The 13,883-nt window shown below is 36.8% G+C and overlaps 1 protein-coding gene across 4 annotated transcripts in view; it reads right to left on the reverse strand.

The window, feature by feature from the left end:
- Positions 1-13,883, reverse strand: part of USP33 (ubiquitin specific peptidase 33) — a 52,945-nt gene that overhangs the window by 27,492 nt on the left and 11,570 nt on the right. For 2 of the 4 annotated variants that reach the window (XM_072834131.1, XM_072834130.1), the window contains exons 1-5: positions 6,753-6,880; positions 6,052-6,183; positions 5,808-5,861; positions 5,318-5,380; positions 1,735-1,887 (exon numbers count right to left, since the gene is read on the reverse strand). In XM_072834131.1, coding sequence (XP_072690232.1) covers positions 1,735-1,887; positions 5,318-5,380; positions 5,808-5,861; positions 6,052-6,132 — 351 coding nt within the window. In that variant the 5' untranslated portion in view covers positions 6,133-6,183; positions 6,753-6,880. Of the gene's footprint in view, positions 1-1,734; positions 1,888-5,317; positions 5,381-5,807; positions 5,862-6,051; positions 6,184-6,752; positions 6,881-13,883 lie in introns of those variants that run through there. The other 2 variants (XM_072834132.1, XM_072834129.1) reach the window with 1 other exon arrangement.

A 13,883-nucleotide genomic window follows, 5' to 3' on the forward strand; every position in this document is an offset into this window, starting at 1 on the left:
CTTATACATTTATTTTACTTTCCTGGTATCTGTAGATACTGAACATTTGAGTTAGCCCCATATTCTCAGTTACATTTAAGTATAAAGAAACTTTAAAAAATCATTTAAAATTTTACCTCCCAGAAAAAATTTCTATTTAAAAATCTTATTAATGACGTTTGAATGGTTTCCAATATTCTTATTTTTATAATTAATGTTCAAATGAATTGGGTTCAAATAGCATATAAATTTTATACTAAAAATACCTGTATAAATAACTTTTTTTCTTCTGAGTAATTTCTTCAACAATGGGATCAGGAAGTTGCATGAAATTAAATTCATTCCTTCTATGTGCTATAAATATATAACTCACTAGAAAAGTCTATTTATAAGCCATCAGAAAAATACCAGTATATTTATTCAGCCAGATTCAGCATTCATTAAGAATATGAAATCTGGAGGTGCCTGGGTGGCACAGTAGGTTGACCTTCCAACTCTTGGTTTCAGCTCAGGTCATGATCTCATCATGGTCATGAGACTGCGCCCCAAGTCAGACTCTGCAGTCAGCACAGAATCTGCTTCAGATTCTCTTTCCCTCTCTCTGAGATAAAAAAAGAAATCTTTTTAAAAAATGCAATCTGACAGAAATGGCAACAGACAACTGTTTTAACTAACTTTTCTTTAGTCAGTGATGATTATTTTGTCAACGTATTTTAATTTATATTTCTTTTTTGTGAACTATCTGCGCTTATTCTTTCAACCATCTTTGAGTATTACCCTTATAAATTGTTAGCAGCTCCTTATGTGATTAAACTTTACCAGATTTCTGTTAATAATGCAAATGTTCACAAAAATCTACTTTCAAACTATGAAGGCATTCAAAAAAGACAAAAATTTCTGAATGATAAATAAATATCAATGAGATAAACAGTAATGGTAATGTGATTTACTCACGAGAGCCATTCAACAGTGAAACTAGAAATGCACGAAGTTACACCTGATCTAAAACATAGTTTAGTTACATCATGTATATGGCAAGCAAATTTATTAGCTTAAAACGTGATACGAACACAAAAGAAAAATAGAAGAGTTGGTATCAAGGAAAAGTATAGAAATACAATGTGATTTTTATGACACACGAGGAAAAAGATCACTAATGTATTAATTAAACCATACAGAGGAAATGAGTAGGGGAAGTTAGAAATTGGTTCTAATTTTTTCATTTCCTTTTTCCTATTTCTTATGACTGGAAAATTCTCAAAATTAAATGATCAATTTTTGCAACCCCAGACATATTTTGGAACCAAAGATTAATGCTAAGCTTTAATATATCCTATTTGGTTTTTGATAAATTAGTAAAATGTTCTTAGTAATAGAAATCCGAGTGGAGAGGGGAGAGAAATGGAAGAAAAAGGGGCTGATTTAGTATCTGTGATACCCTATCAAAGAAGGCCTGCCACTTCTCCTAGAATTAGAAAGCTAAAGATATACTTTTTAAACCCGTTTTTTATGTTTTAAAAACACAACAGGTGCTTTTCCAGGTTCAGACAAGTGGGCTTCAATCTTACCACAACCTATCAATCTACAAAAGAACAATGGCCAGCCTCAGTGTTTCAACCAAGAAAAAAAGGGTACATTATAGAAATTATTAAAAGTACAAAGTAGGTACGTATGTTTTAAATTTCAACTAGACAGCAAATTCTGAAATCACTACTTGAAAATGTATCTTTTAATTAAATAAAGTTAGATTATTACCTGGACACTGTTTTCTTGTGTTTGGTGAAGTGGTCTTACATGAGGCAAAGGTGGCTGAGTTCCTAATTTCCTATCCAAAAATACTTCTTTGCTGCAAGCGTAACACCATACTCGGAGAGTAGTAAGGTTCACAGTTAGATAATGCTTTGTCTCCTATATAATTTCACAGGATGGGGAGAAGAGGAACCAAAATTAGATATAGTTGAAAACATTTTGAAAGATCATATATGGGGGCACCTAACTGGCTCAGTTGGAAGAGCACGGGACTCTTGATCTTGGGGTCATGAGTTCAACCCCCAAGTTGAGTGTAGAGATTATTTTTTAAAAAATAAATCAATTTTTAAAAATCACGTAAGAGGGGTGCCTGGGTAGCTCAGTTGGTTAAGCTTCCAACTCTTGATTTCAGCTCAGGTCATGATTTCGGGGTCATGAGATCAAGCCCCAAATGGGGCTCTATGCTAAGTGGAATCTGCTTCTCTCCCTCTCTGTCTGCCCCTCCTCTCTCTCTTGAGTGCTAATAAATAAATAAATCTTTTTAAAAACTCAAATAAGGGGGCGCCTGGGTAGCTCAGTAGGTTGGGTCATGATCCCAGGGTCATAAGACTGAGCCCTGCATCGGGCTCCCTACTCAGCAAGGAGCCTGCTTCTTCCTCTTTCTGCCACTCCTCCTGCTTATGTTCTCTGTTATAAATAAAATCTTTAAAAATTTTTTTAAAAAATAATGTAAGATAGACATGGCCAACATGCACATGAGAAAATCCTCTGCATCACTTGCCATCAGGGAAATACAAATCAAAACCACAATGAGATACCACCTCACACCAGTGAGAATGGGGAAAATTAACAAGGCAGGAAACCACAAATGTTGGAGAGGATGTGGAGAAAAGGGAACCCTCTTGCACTGTTGGTGGGAATGTGAAATGGTGCAGCCACTCTGGAAAACTGTGTGGAGGTTCCTCAAAGAGTTAAAAATAGACCTGCCCTACGACCCAGCAATTGCACTGTTGGGGATTTACCCCAAAGATACAGATGCAATGAAACGCCGGGACACCTGCACCCTGATGTTTAGAGCAGCAATGTCCACAATAGCCAAACTGTGGAAGGAGCCTCGGTGTCCATCGAAAGATGAATGGATAAAGAAGATGTGGTTTATGTATACAATGGAATATTACTCAGCCATTAGAAATGACAAATACCCACCATTTGCTTTGACGTGGATGGAACTGGAGGGTATTATGCTGAGTGAAGGAAGTCAATCGGAGAAGGACAAACAGTGTATGTTCTCATTCATTTGGGGAATATAAATAATAGTGAAAGGGAATATAAGGGAAGGGAGAAGAAATGTGTGGGAAATATCAGAAAGGGAGACAGAACATAAAGACTCCTAACTCTGGGGAACGAACTAGGGGTGGTAGAAGGGGAGGAGGGCGGGGGGTGGAGGTGAATGGGTGACAGGCACTGAGGGAGACACTTGACGGGATGAGCACTGGGTGTTATTCTGTATGTTGGTAAATTGAACACCAATAAAAAATAAATTTATTAAAAAAAAACTTTAAAAGAAAAAAATATATATACAGTCTGGGAGCACCTGGTTACTCAGTAGGTGGAATGTGCGACTCTTGACCTTGGGTTGTAGGTTCAAGCCCTATGCTGGGTGTAGAGATTATTCAAAGTCTTTAAAAATACAAACAAAATATAAACCTAAGCAATCTGGAAGGAAATGGAGTGACAATAATAAAGTGCTGATAAAAAAAAATGTAAGACAAGACGCTGGCCTTTGAATAACAATATACTCAAAAGAGAAGAGTTAAAACTGGAACACTAAAAACACATTCTTCAGATAAACTGCTAAAATACAATGAATAGTAACAATATCTAAAACTAACCTAGAAATTATTCTATTGTCATTTTCTTACCACTGTTCAGCATGAAGAGAAACACGAGGTAAGACTCTACTTTGAAGTTAGCAAATAAATATAAGAAAATAATTGACAAAGGCACAGTAACTACTCTAGAAGATCAGAGTGGCAGAGCAATGAGCCCAATCAATCACATGAATCAAAGCGAAATACAGCTTAAGTAATAGTGAATGTATGATCTTGGATATGTAAAACTCCAACCTTTCTCAACTAGGGTTCTTTCAGATCATTTATGGCCTACAGAAAATTATTTTATTAACTATTTTCTCAATTCCCCTAAAAAATGGTACATAGCATCGCCTTTTAGATGCACAAAAGACAAGTAAATTATGCACAATGATACCTGGGGGCCTTGGGGATATTCAGGCTTAATTAATTCCCTTGAGGAACCCTGACTGAGAACAACTGATGCTAGAGAAGTATCAATGTGAAAAAGACAGTTCATTCTCAAGAAACTTAGTTTAGAATGGGAGTTCTAACTAATACTATAAAAGAACCATGCCAGAAGTACACACATGCACCAAACAATGAAAGTAAAGTAGGCGAAGTCTGGTTAAGAGAATGTGCAGAAGGTATTACGGGTTGAGACCTGAAGTTAGCCAGGCCCTATCATAAGCAGAGGCATCCACTCTTAACTTCAATCTTCACATCTCCTAAAATTCCGGCTATCATCTGCATAAATCAGGAGGCACACTTTTTTTTTTTTTTAAAGATTTATTTATTTATTTATTCATGATAGACATAGAGAGCGAGAGAGAGGCAGAGACACAGGAGGAGGGAGAAGCAGGCTCCATGCACCGGGAGCCTGACGTGGAACTCAATCCCGGGACTCCAGGATCGCACCCCGGGCCAAAGGCAGGCGCTAAACCGCTGAGCCACCCAGGGATCCCCGTGGAGGCACACTTCTTATATCATTACTCTGTTAATTACAACCCCAATCTAATAATTGATTTTAGCAATTCCCCTCCCGACCTTCTAGAAAGTATAAGCTAAGATGTAACTCCTCTTATATGAAAAAGGGCAAAATTTTGAATTAAAACTTGAATTAATAATGTCGTATTTGCTTTCCCCTTCCTTCAGACTCTCTTTAAAAAATATACTGCATGGGGGCAGCCCCGGTGGCGCAGCAGTTTGGCGCCGTCTGCAGCCTGGGGTGTGATCCTGGAGACCCGGGATCAAGTCCCGCATCGAGCTCCCTGCATGGAGCCTTCTCCCTCTCCCTGTGTCTCTGCCTCTCTCTCTCTGTGTCTATGAATAAATAAATAAATAAAAAATCTTAAAAAAAAAATATACTGCATGAACGGACACCTGGGTGGCACAGCGGTTGAGCGTCTGCCTTTGGCTCAGGGCGTGATCCCAGGGTCCTGGGATGGAGTCTCACATCAGACTACCTGCAGGGAGCCTGCTTCTCCCTCTGCCTATGTCTCTGCCTCTCTCTCTCTGTCTCTCATGAATAAAGAAATAAAATCTTTAGATATATATATATATATTTATTGCATGAAAATTTTCTGCACGCTGGGTGATATATGGAATTGTTGAATCACTATACTATACACCTGAAACTAATATAACACTGTATGTTAACTAACTGGAATTAAAATAAAAACTCAAAAAAGCAAGCAAGGAAATAAATACATAAATAGAAAAAAATTTCAATATCATACCTGAGAGTGTATAGTGCTGTGATCTACTTGTGACTCACCACAACCAACATATGAACATCTATTCTATAAAGAATTATACAAAAAGAAAAATAAGGCGAAGGCATTTATAATATGTGTAAATGTACAATAACATTGCAATTACATTTATAATTAAGTTCTGATCACACATTTTAACTTAATGACTGATTATCCATAGTCTGTTATCTTAACCAAAAGGTTAAAACAGAAGAATAATGAGAATATTTCAAAGCTATAAGTTATGTCACCTCTAATAAAAGGAAAGCATAAAATATTTTAAGAAACTAAAACTCTGCAAAAGCACTGCAAGTTAGAAATCAAAGTTTACAATTTAATTTGTGTTATCAGTAATGATCTTTTTCAAGTATATTCATTTGTAAAATCCTTTAAGTGTAAAAAAAATCTTAGATTTACCCTTATTCAGGTATAAATTTTTATAATACTAAACTTTTGAAAAGAAAGATATACATACTTCGAGGCATGCCCAAAGATTTGGTCCTCTGACTTTACAATCCTGACAAGTACCCTATGAAACAAAAATCACATATAGATAACATTATCATTATATTGACACAGCCAAACACATACAACTGACTAGTAATATTATATTAAAAAACTGGAGCTCATGAACAGACTATCAGAGTAATTTATTTAAAAATACATATTTGGGAGAAAAATGAATAATTCTTTAAGGAAGGAAAAACTCTGTATCTTACATGAGATTTTTGTATTAAGTCTTCTTTCGTTATTTCACCAACTGAATCCAAATGTGGACAATGATTTCGAAAAGCTGACATTCTGTTTAAAATTTTTTCCTGTCTCCCAAGTATTTCCAAATGAGGTAGTACCTACAGGACAAATAACCAAAAATGTTAATTAAAAAATGCTAACTTTTTAGGTGCCTGGGTGGCTCAGTTGGTTAACTCTCTGCCTTCCGCTCAGGTCATGATCTTGAGGTCCTGGGATTGAGTCCTGCAATGGGCTCCCCTCTGCGCCCCACCACTTGTGTGCACACTCTAATAAATAAAATCTTAAAAAATAAAATAAAGGCTAAAAGAAAAAGCATATGCATTTACAAGTCTATCTTAGTAGAATGTTATTCAAATATACCTAGATTACTTTAATAATTTAATATTCACTTTGACAATTTCTCTACAAAATTAACATTTCATTAAAATTGACACTTAAGGGATCCCTGGGTGGCTCAACAGTTTAGCGCCTGCCTTTGGCCCGGGGTGTGATCCTGGGGTCCTGGGATCGAGTCCCACATCGGGCTCCCTGCATGGAGCCTGCTCCTCCCTCTGCCTGTGTCTCTGCCTATCTGTGTCCCTCCTGCATAAATAAATACAACTTAAAAAAAATAAAATAAAATAAAATTGACACCTATAGGGGATCCCTGGGTAGCTTTGGCACCTGCCTTTGTCTCAGGGCATGATCCTGGAGTCCCGGGATCGAGTCCCAAGTTGGGGTCCCAGCATGGAGTCTGCTTCTCCCTCCTCCTGTGTCTCTGTCTCTGTCTCTGTCTCTCTCTCTCTCTCTCTGTGTCTATCATAAATAATAAATAAATAAATCTTTACAAAATAAAATAAAATTGACATCTATATATCAACATAAATTTGTTTCTGTATTATTTGCTATCTTTCCCCTTTCACGTTTTAGAATATAAATAAAATGAAAATTTTAAGTTATTCAATTTAAGTACTTTTATCCTTTTTTTTTTTTTTTAAGATTAACCCATAGGCTGGAATAGCAATGAAAAGGAAAGAATAGTCAAATGGAAACATTTTTTCACACTAGCAGCAGTCCCTAGTGATGATATATAAATGAAATGGTCTTGTATATTAATATCAAGACGGTCACAGATCAGAATTTCTCAACGTTGGCACCACTGACACTTTGAGGCCAGATTTTTGTTGTGGGGGTTTGTCCTGTGCATTGTAAGGTGATTAGTAACATTCTTGCTTCTACCCATTAGATGCCAGAACACCCTCACCGTTCTGAACTTTAACAACTACAGTTTAAAATTATGTCCTAAAAGGGACAAAATCATCCCAGGTTGAAAACCACATTATCACAAGATCCTTTCAACAACCCTGAGGCAGAGCACCATTATTAGCTTCATTGCATATAAAGTTAAAAGAGGCAAGTCTGACTGACTTCCTATTATTAGCATTTGGCAGAATGAGGATTTCAATCTACCTACAATAAGAGCAAGATTCTGAAGTCACACAGAATTAAGGATACCTATAAGAGCAGAATGGCCTAACTAACTTATGGGACTATTTTAAGGATTAAATGAGGTAGTACATGTCAAGTGTGTACATGCACACATAAAATACTACACATACACATGCATATAAAATTTTATTAGCACTCTGCAGCATCCAATAAATATGTATATATATATTTATATATGTACTTAAATATATAATTATATATATTATATAAAAATTATACATAATATATATATATAATTTTTTACATGACCAGTAAGGTTTCATACCTCTCTGCTCCCTGTGAGATCACAAGTTTAGGACTCAGGTAGTTTCCCATATCAATTACAATTTTCCTAATATTCTTCAGGACTTTCCTCAATTCCATTAAAATAAACAGAAGGTAAAGTGTTTTGCAATCCCAATACACTTAACTTCCTCCAAAATATCACAATATTATAAATATAATTTATGAGAAAAAGAATGATAGGAATACTATAATGTCACTAAATTTTATTTATCTCCATTGCAAATCTTATGATAGCACTAACTGATATACAGCATTCAATGCATAGAAATCTTACAATAGGTTCAAGTAAAATGAGTGATTTCCAAGTAAAAATCTTAAGTATAATTCAGTACTTCTAGATTTTCTTTGGATGTACATCCTTAATAACAAGATTTTCATGCCCTTAGTTTATTTTTGGGGTTTGAGAACACTATTTGGGGAAAAAAATTAAGAAACTCACTAAGAAAAAATAAATACTTATAAATGTGCTAAAATATTAACACATTAGTAAAAACATTAAATAAAAAGTTTCAGTGAATTCAAAGGAGTCCAATATTATCTTGCAACCTACAAAATCCAATGGAAATCACCCTGGGGATTAATAGTGAATAAATAGTAATTCCTAAACATTACCTATTAACATAATATTAGGGACGCCTGGGTGGCACAGTCATAAGTGACCAACACTTGATTTCAGCTAAGGTCATGATCTCAGGGTTATAAGATTGAGCCCTGGGATCCCTGGGTGGCGCAGTGGTTTAGCGCCTGCCTTTGGCCCAGGGCGCGATCCTGGAGACCCGGGATCGAATCCCACGTCAGGCTCCCGGTGCATGGAGCCTGCTTCTCCCTCTGCCTGTGTCTCTGCCTCTCTCTCTCTCTCTCTGTGACTATCATAAATAAATAAAAATTTTAAAAAAAAAAAAAAAAAAAAAGATTGAGCCCTGCTTTGGGCTCTGCACTCAAAAGGAAGTCAGCTTGAGATTCTTTCCCTCCATCCCTCCCTGTGCTTGTGTATGTACACATGTGCTCTCTCTCCCTCTAAAATAATAAATATATTGTTAAACATTACATTATTACATAAGATTAAACAGCCATGTTCCAGACTTTCAGATGCATGAAATTAAGCTTAAAGTAACTGTTACTATTTTCCATTTCTCATTTATGTATTAGGAAGAGTCTAGCAATTTTTCCCACCTCTGACTTCCCTTTGTGCTTAGATATTTCTTCCCTCTCATCCAATTACCTCTACTGCCAGCCATGATGGAGAAACAGGAAGCAGATTTATCCTCTCATTTTATATAAATAAAAAGCCAGACAAAAAATATAAAACAATGGTTATCAGACATCGGACAATAGGCAATAACTACCTACCTCACTACCTAGAAAGAACTTTTAGGCCATAGTATACTTGGGAGAAAACCCAAACAGAGTCTAGCAGTCTCCTTGGGTTGAAGATGTAGAACTGAAAATGCAGAGAGGCTAGGGTGGCTATAATTCACAAGGCAGAGTAACAGAGAGGAAAGAATTAAACACAGGGCAAATAAACTCATGAGATTTGTAGAGCTCTACCATTCGGTTTTCAGCCAAGTACTGATGAGCATGTGCATATGATTACCCTAAGCAAGGGAAAAAACTACTGGAAAGGAGTAGGTAAATAATCCTCACAGCCAACACAGGTCTGTGTTCCCATCAGCAAGAGTTTAAAGCCTTCGTAATACGGAGTGAATAAAGTACTCAGAGGGTATAGCCTCAGTAGTAGGAAGAAAAGTATTCCTAGAGTGAAAACTACTTTTGTTCTACGTTTAAAAAGCTCAAAACAAGTATTACAGAGCCAAACTATTCCCAAGGCACTTAACTGTGTCCCAAAACAAAGCTAAAGATATTTAATGAAAAAAAAAAAAAAAAAAAAAAGCACCAAAAAAGATCTTTTAAATGGCAATGCCTGGCATCCAATCCAAAATTACAAGACATATACAAAGAAGAAAAATCAGATCCACAGCAAGGGAAAAAAAGAGATCCAGAGATAACACAGTTGGCAAAATAAAGGATATACATTTTGTTATTTATTATTTGTTTTAAGTGGGCTCCACGCTGGACCTGGAGCCCAACACAGGGCTTGAACTCACAACCCTGAGATCAAGACCTGAGCTGAGATCAGGAGTCAACACTCAACCGACTGAGCCACTCAGACACTCCCAAACATATACATTTTATTTAATTTTTTTAAAGACTTTATTCATTCATTTATTAGAGACAGAGAGAGGGGCAGAGACATAGGCAGAGAGAGAAGCAGGCTCCTAGCAGGGAGCCCGATGTAGGACTCAATCCTGGGACCCCGGGATCATGCCCTGAGCCAAAGACACACAACCTCCTGAGCCACCCAGGTGTCCCAAGTATACACATTTTAAAGATAAACATGAAAGATAGAGGAAAGAGACCTAAATCAAGTTTGTAAATGTCTTTTTTTTTTTTTTTTTATGATAGTCACACACAGAGAGAGAGAAAGAGAGGCAGAGACACAGGCAGAGAGAGAAGCAGGCTCCATGCACCGGGAGCCTGACATGGGATTCGATCCTGGGTCTCCAGGATCGCGCCCTGGGCCAAAGGCAGGCGCCAAACCACTGCGCCACCCAGGGATCCCTGTAAATGTCTTAAAAAAAAAAAAAAAACAGAGGTGAAAATACAGTGTATGAGCTGAATAGCAGATTAGACAATTCTAAAGAATAATGAACTTAAAGATGTAGTAAAAGAAACTATCCAAATTGAAATACAAAAAAAAAAAAAAATTGAGAAAATTAGAGTTATCACTTAGCTAGGTGAAAAGTCCAAATTTGATGAAAACTAAAATCCTACAAATTAAAGCAACACAATGAACTCAAAGCAAAAAAGAAAAAAAAGAAAAAAAAAAGAAAGAAAGAAAGAAAGAAAGAAAGAAAGAAAGAAAGAAAGAAAGAAAGAAAAAAAAAACATATGAACAAATTACACCATGGCACATGAAAAACAAGTTGCTTAATGGGTTCAGTGCAGGCCCCTCGTTTCCCTACCATGCTCTCCATAGGGCTGCCTTGCAGGTTAGGCATGGCTAAAACAAATAAACAAGTTGCTTAAAAACAGTAATAAAGAGAACACCTTAGCCAAGAAAGGTGAATAATGTATACCGAAAACAATGCAAGCCAGAAGAGAGTGGAGCAACAACTGTAGAGTACTGAAAGATCACTGTCAACCTAGAATTCCATACCTAGGAAAACAGCTTTCAAAACAAAGGCAAATTAAACATCTCTTATAAAAACACTGAAAGAATTTATTACCAGCATACCTGTACTATAAAATCTATATATATGCTTCAATACTTTTTTCAGGCTCATATAATCAAACATAGAAATAGAGATTTAGGGCAGCCCTGGTGGCTCAGCGGTTTAGCGCCACCTGCAGCCCAGGGCATGATCCTGGAGACCCTGGATCAAGTCCGTCAGGCTCTCTGCATGGAGCCTGCTTCTCCCTCTGCCTGTGTCTCTGCCTCTCATTCTCTCTCTGTGTTTCTATGAATAAATAAATAAAATCTTTAAAAAAAAAAAAAAGAGGGATCCCTGGGTGGCGCAGCGGTTTGGCGCCTGCCTTTGGCCCAGGGCACGATCCTGGAGTCCCGGGATCGAATCCCACATCGGGCTCCCAGTGCATGGAGCCTGCTTCTCCCTCTGCCTGTGTCTCTGCCTCTCTCTCTCTCTCTCTCTCTGTGACTATCATAAATAAATAAAAATTAAAAAATAAAAAAAAAATAAAAAAAAAAAAAGAAATAGAAATTTATATGGCCTTTCTTGCCCAACAATACAGATACCTCTCTCTCTCAACTTTTTCTTGCATACACATATGTCATGATCATACACTGCATATTCAATTAGTTCTTCTATTGATGAATATTCACTTTGTTTCCATATTCTGCCATTAAAAATATCCAAATAATCTTGGGATGCTTGGCTGGCTCAGTCAGCAAAGGGTTTGACTCTTGATCCTGGCTGTGAGTTCGAGCCCTAACCTAGATGTAAAGATTACTTTTAAAAAAATAAATCTTTAAAAAAGAATCCATACAATCTTACTATGGGCCGGTATGTAAAAACAGATTTTGAGAGGTACCTGGGCAGTGGTTGAGCATCTGCCTTTGGCTCAGATCATGATACCAGGGGCCTGGGCTTGAGTCCTGCATCCGGCTGGAGCCTGCTTTTCCCTCTCTCATGAATAAATAAATAAAATCTTTAAAAAACAGATTTTGCAAGATCACAATCCAAAAATTATACAACTTACATTTCAACAGTCTAAGGAAATACACTATTTTCTGCACAGCAATACCATTTTCTCTATTAGCAATAAACATCACTTTTTTTTTTACTTTTACCATTTAATAGGCACATTGTTTTTTTTTAATCTTTACCTTTTTTAAAATTTTATTTATTTATTCCTGATAGAGAGAGAGAGAGAGAGAGAGAGGCAGAGACACAGGCAGAGGGAGAAGCAGGCTCCATGCAGGGAGCCCGACGTGGGATTCGATCCCGGGTCTCCAGGATCACGTCCTGGGCTGAATGTGGTGCTAAATCGCTGAGCCACCTGGGCTGCCCACGTTGTTATATTTCAATAGTACTTTAATTTGTATTACTTGACAACCAGTGAGTTTGTCTTTTCATTAGCTTTACAGCCTTCTAGATTTGCTCTTTTAACTGCTTCTTTACATCTTTTGTCTTTTTTTTTTTTAACTACTAGAACCATAATCTCTCTTGTAAAATTAATCCTGTCTTCTGGATTCAAATAGAACTCCTATACAGCAAATATTTTTTCAAACTATTTGTTTATTAAATTTTTAATTTTGGTGAAATACACATAAATTTATCATCTTAGCCATTTCTAAGTATATAGCTCAGCAACATTATGTACATTCACATTGTTGTGCAACCAATCTCCCAAATTCTTTTCATCTTGCAAAACTGAAACCCCACAGCCATTCAATAGGAGCTCTCCGTTCATCCTCCCACCAGCCAGCCCCTGGAAACCACCATTCTACTTTATCTCTATGAACCTGACTAGTCTGGGGGTCCAAAGAGGTTTTCAGTGGAATTATAAAGTATGTCTTTGATGGCATTATTTCATTTAGCATATTATCCTAAAGATTCATCCATTTTGTAAGCATGTCAGAATTTCCTTCCTTTTCCAGGCTGAGTAACATTCAGTTGTGTGTATATATCATATTTTGTTAATCCATCACTGGACACTTGGGTTGCTTCCATTTTTTGGCTATTGTGAATAATGCTGCCATGAATACAGCTGTACAACTATCTCTTCAAGTCCTTGTTTTTACTTCTTTTGGGTATATATCCAAAAGTGAAATTGCTGTATCAGGGGTGCCTGGCTGGCTCAGTTAGTAGAGCATGCAACTCGATCTTGGGGTTGTAAGTTTGAGCCCCATGTTCGGTGCAGTTATTTAAATAAATAACTAAACGGGGGGAGGGGGGAGAAATTGCTAGATCATATGGTGATCCTATTTTTAAGTTCCTGAGGAATCACCATGCTATTCTTACACATACATATAACACCAGCCATAGTGGCTATACCATTTTACATTCCCAGTTGCATGCCCAAGGGTTCCAATTTCTCCACATCCACACCAACACTTACTTTTCTGGGGGGTTTTCCCCCTGGTTTTTTGATAGTAGCTATCCTAATGGGTATGAGGTGATCTCACTGTGGTTTTGATTTGCATTTCCCTAGTGATTAGTAATTTTGAACATCTTTTCATGTATTCATTAGTCATTTATTTATATATCTTTTTTAGAGAAATGTCTATTCAATTGCTGTTTTTTAATTGGGTTGTTCACTTCTTTTTGTTGAGTTGTAGGAGTCCTTTGCATATTTTGGGCATTTACCCCCTTATCAGACATATGATTTGCAATATATTTATAACCATTCCATAGGTTGCCTTTTCACTCTCTTGACTGTGCCCTCTGATGCACAGCTTTTAATGTGAAATTGTCAAATTTATCTATTTACCTTTTTTGTCTAT

Source organism: Canis lupus, chromosome 8 (assembly GCF_048164855.1).
Source record: "Canis lupus baileyi chromosome 8, mCanLup2.hap1, whole genome shotgun sequence".
Taxonomy (NCBI): Eukaryota; Metazoa; Chordata; class Mammalia; order Carnivora; family Canidae; genus Canis; species Canis lupus.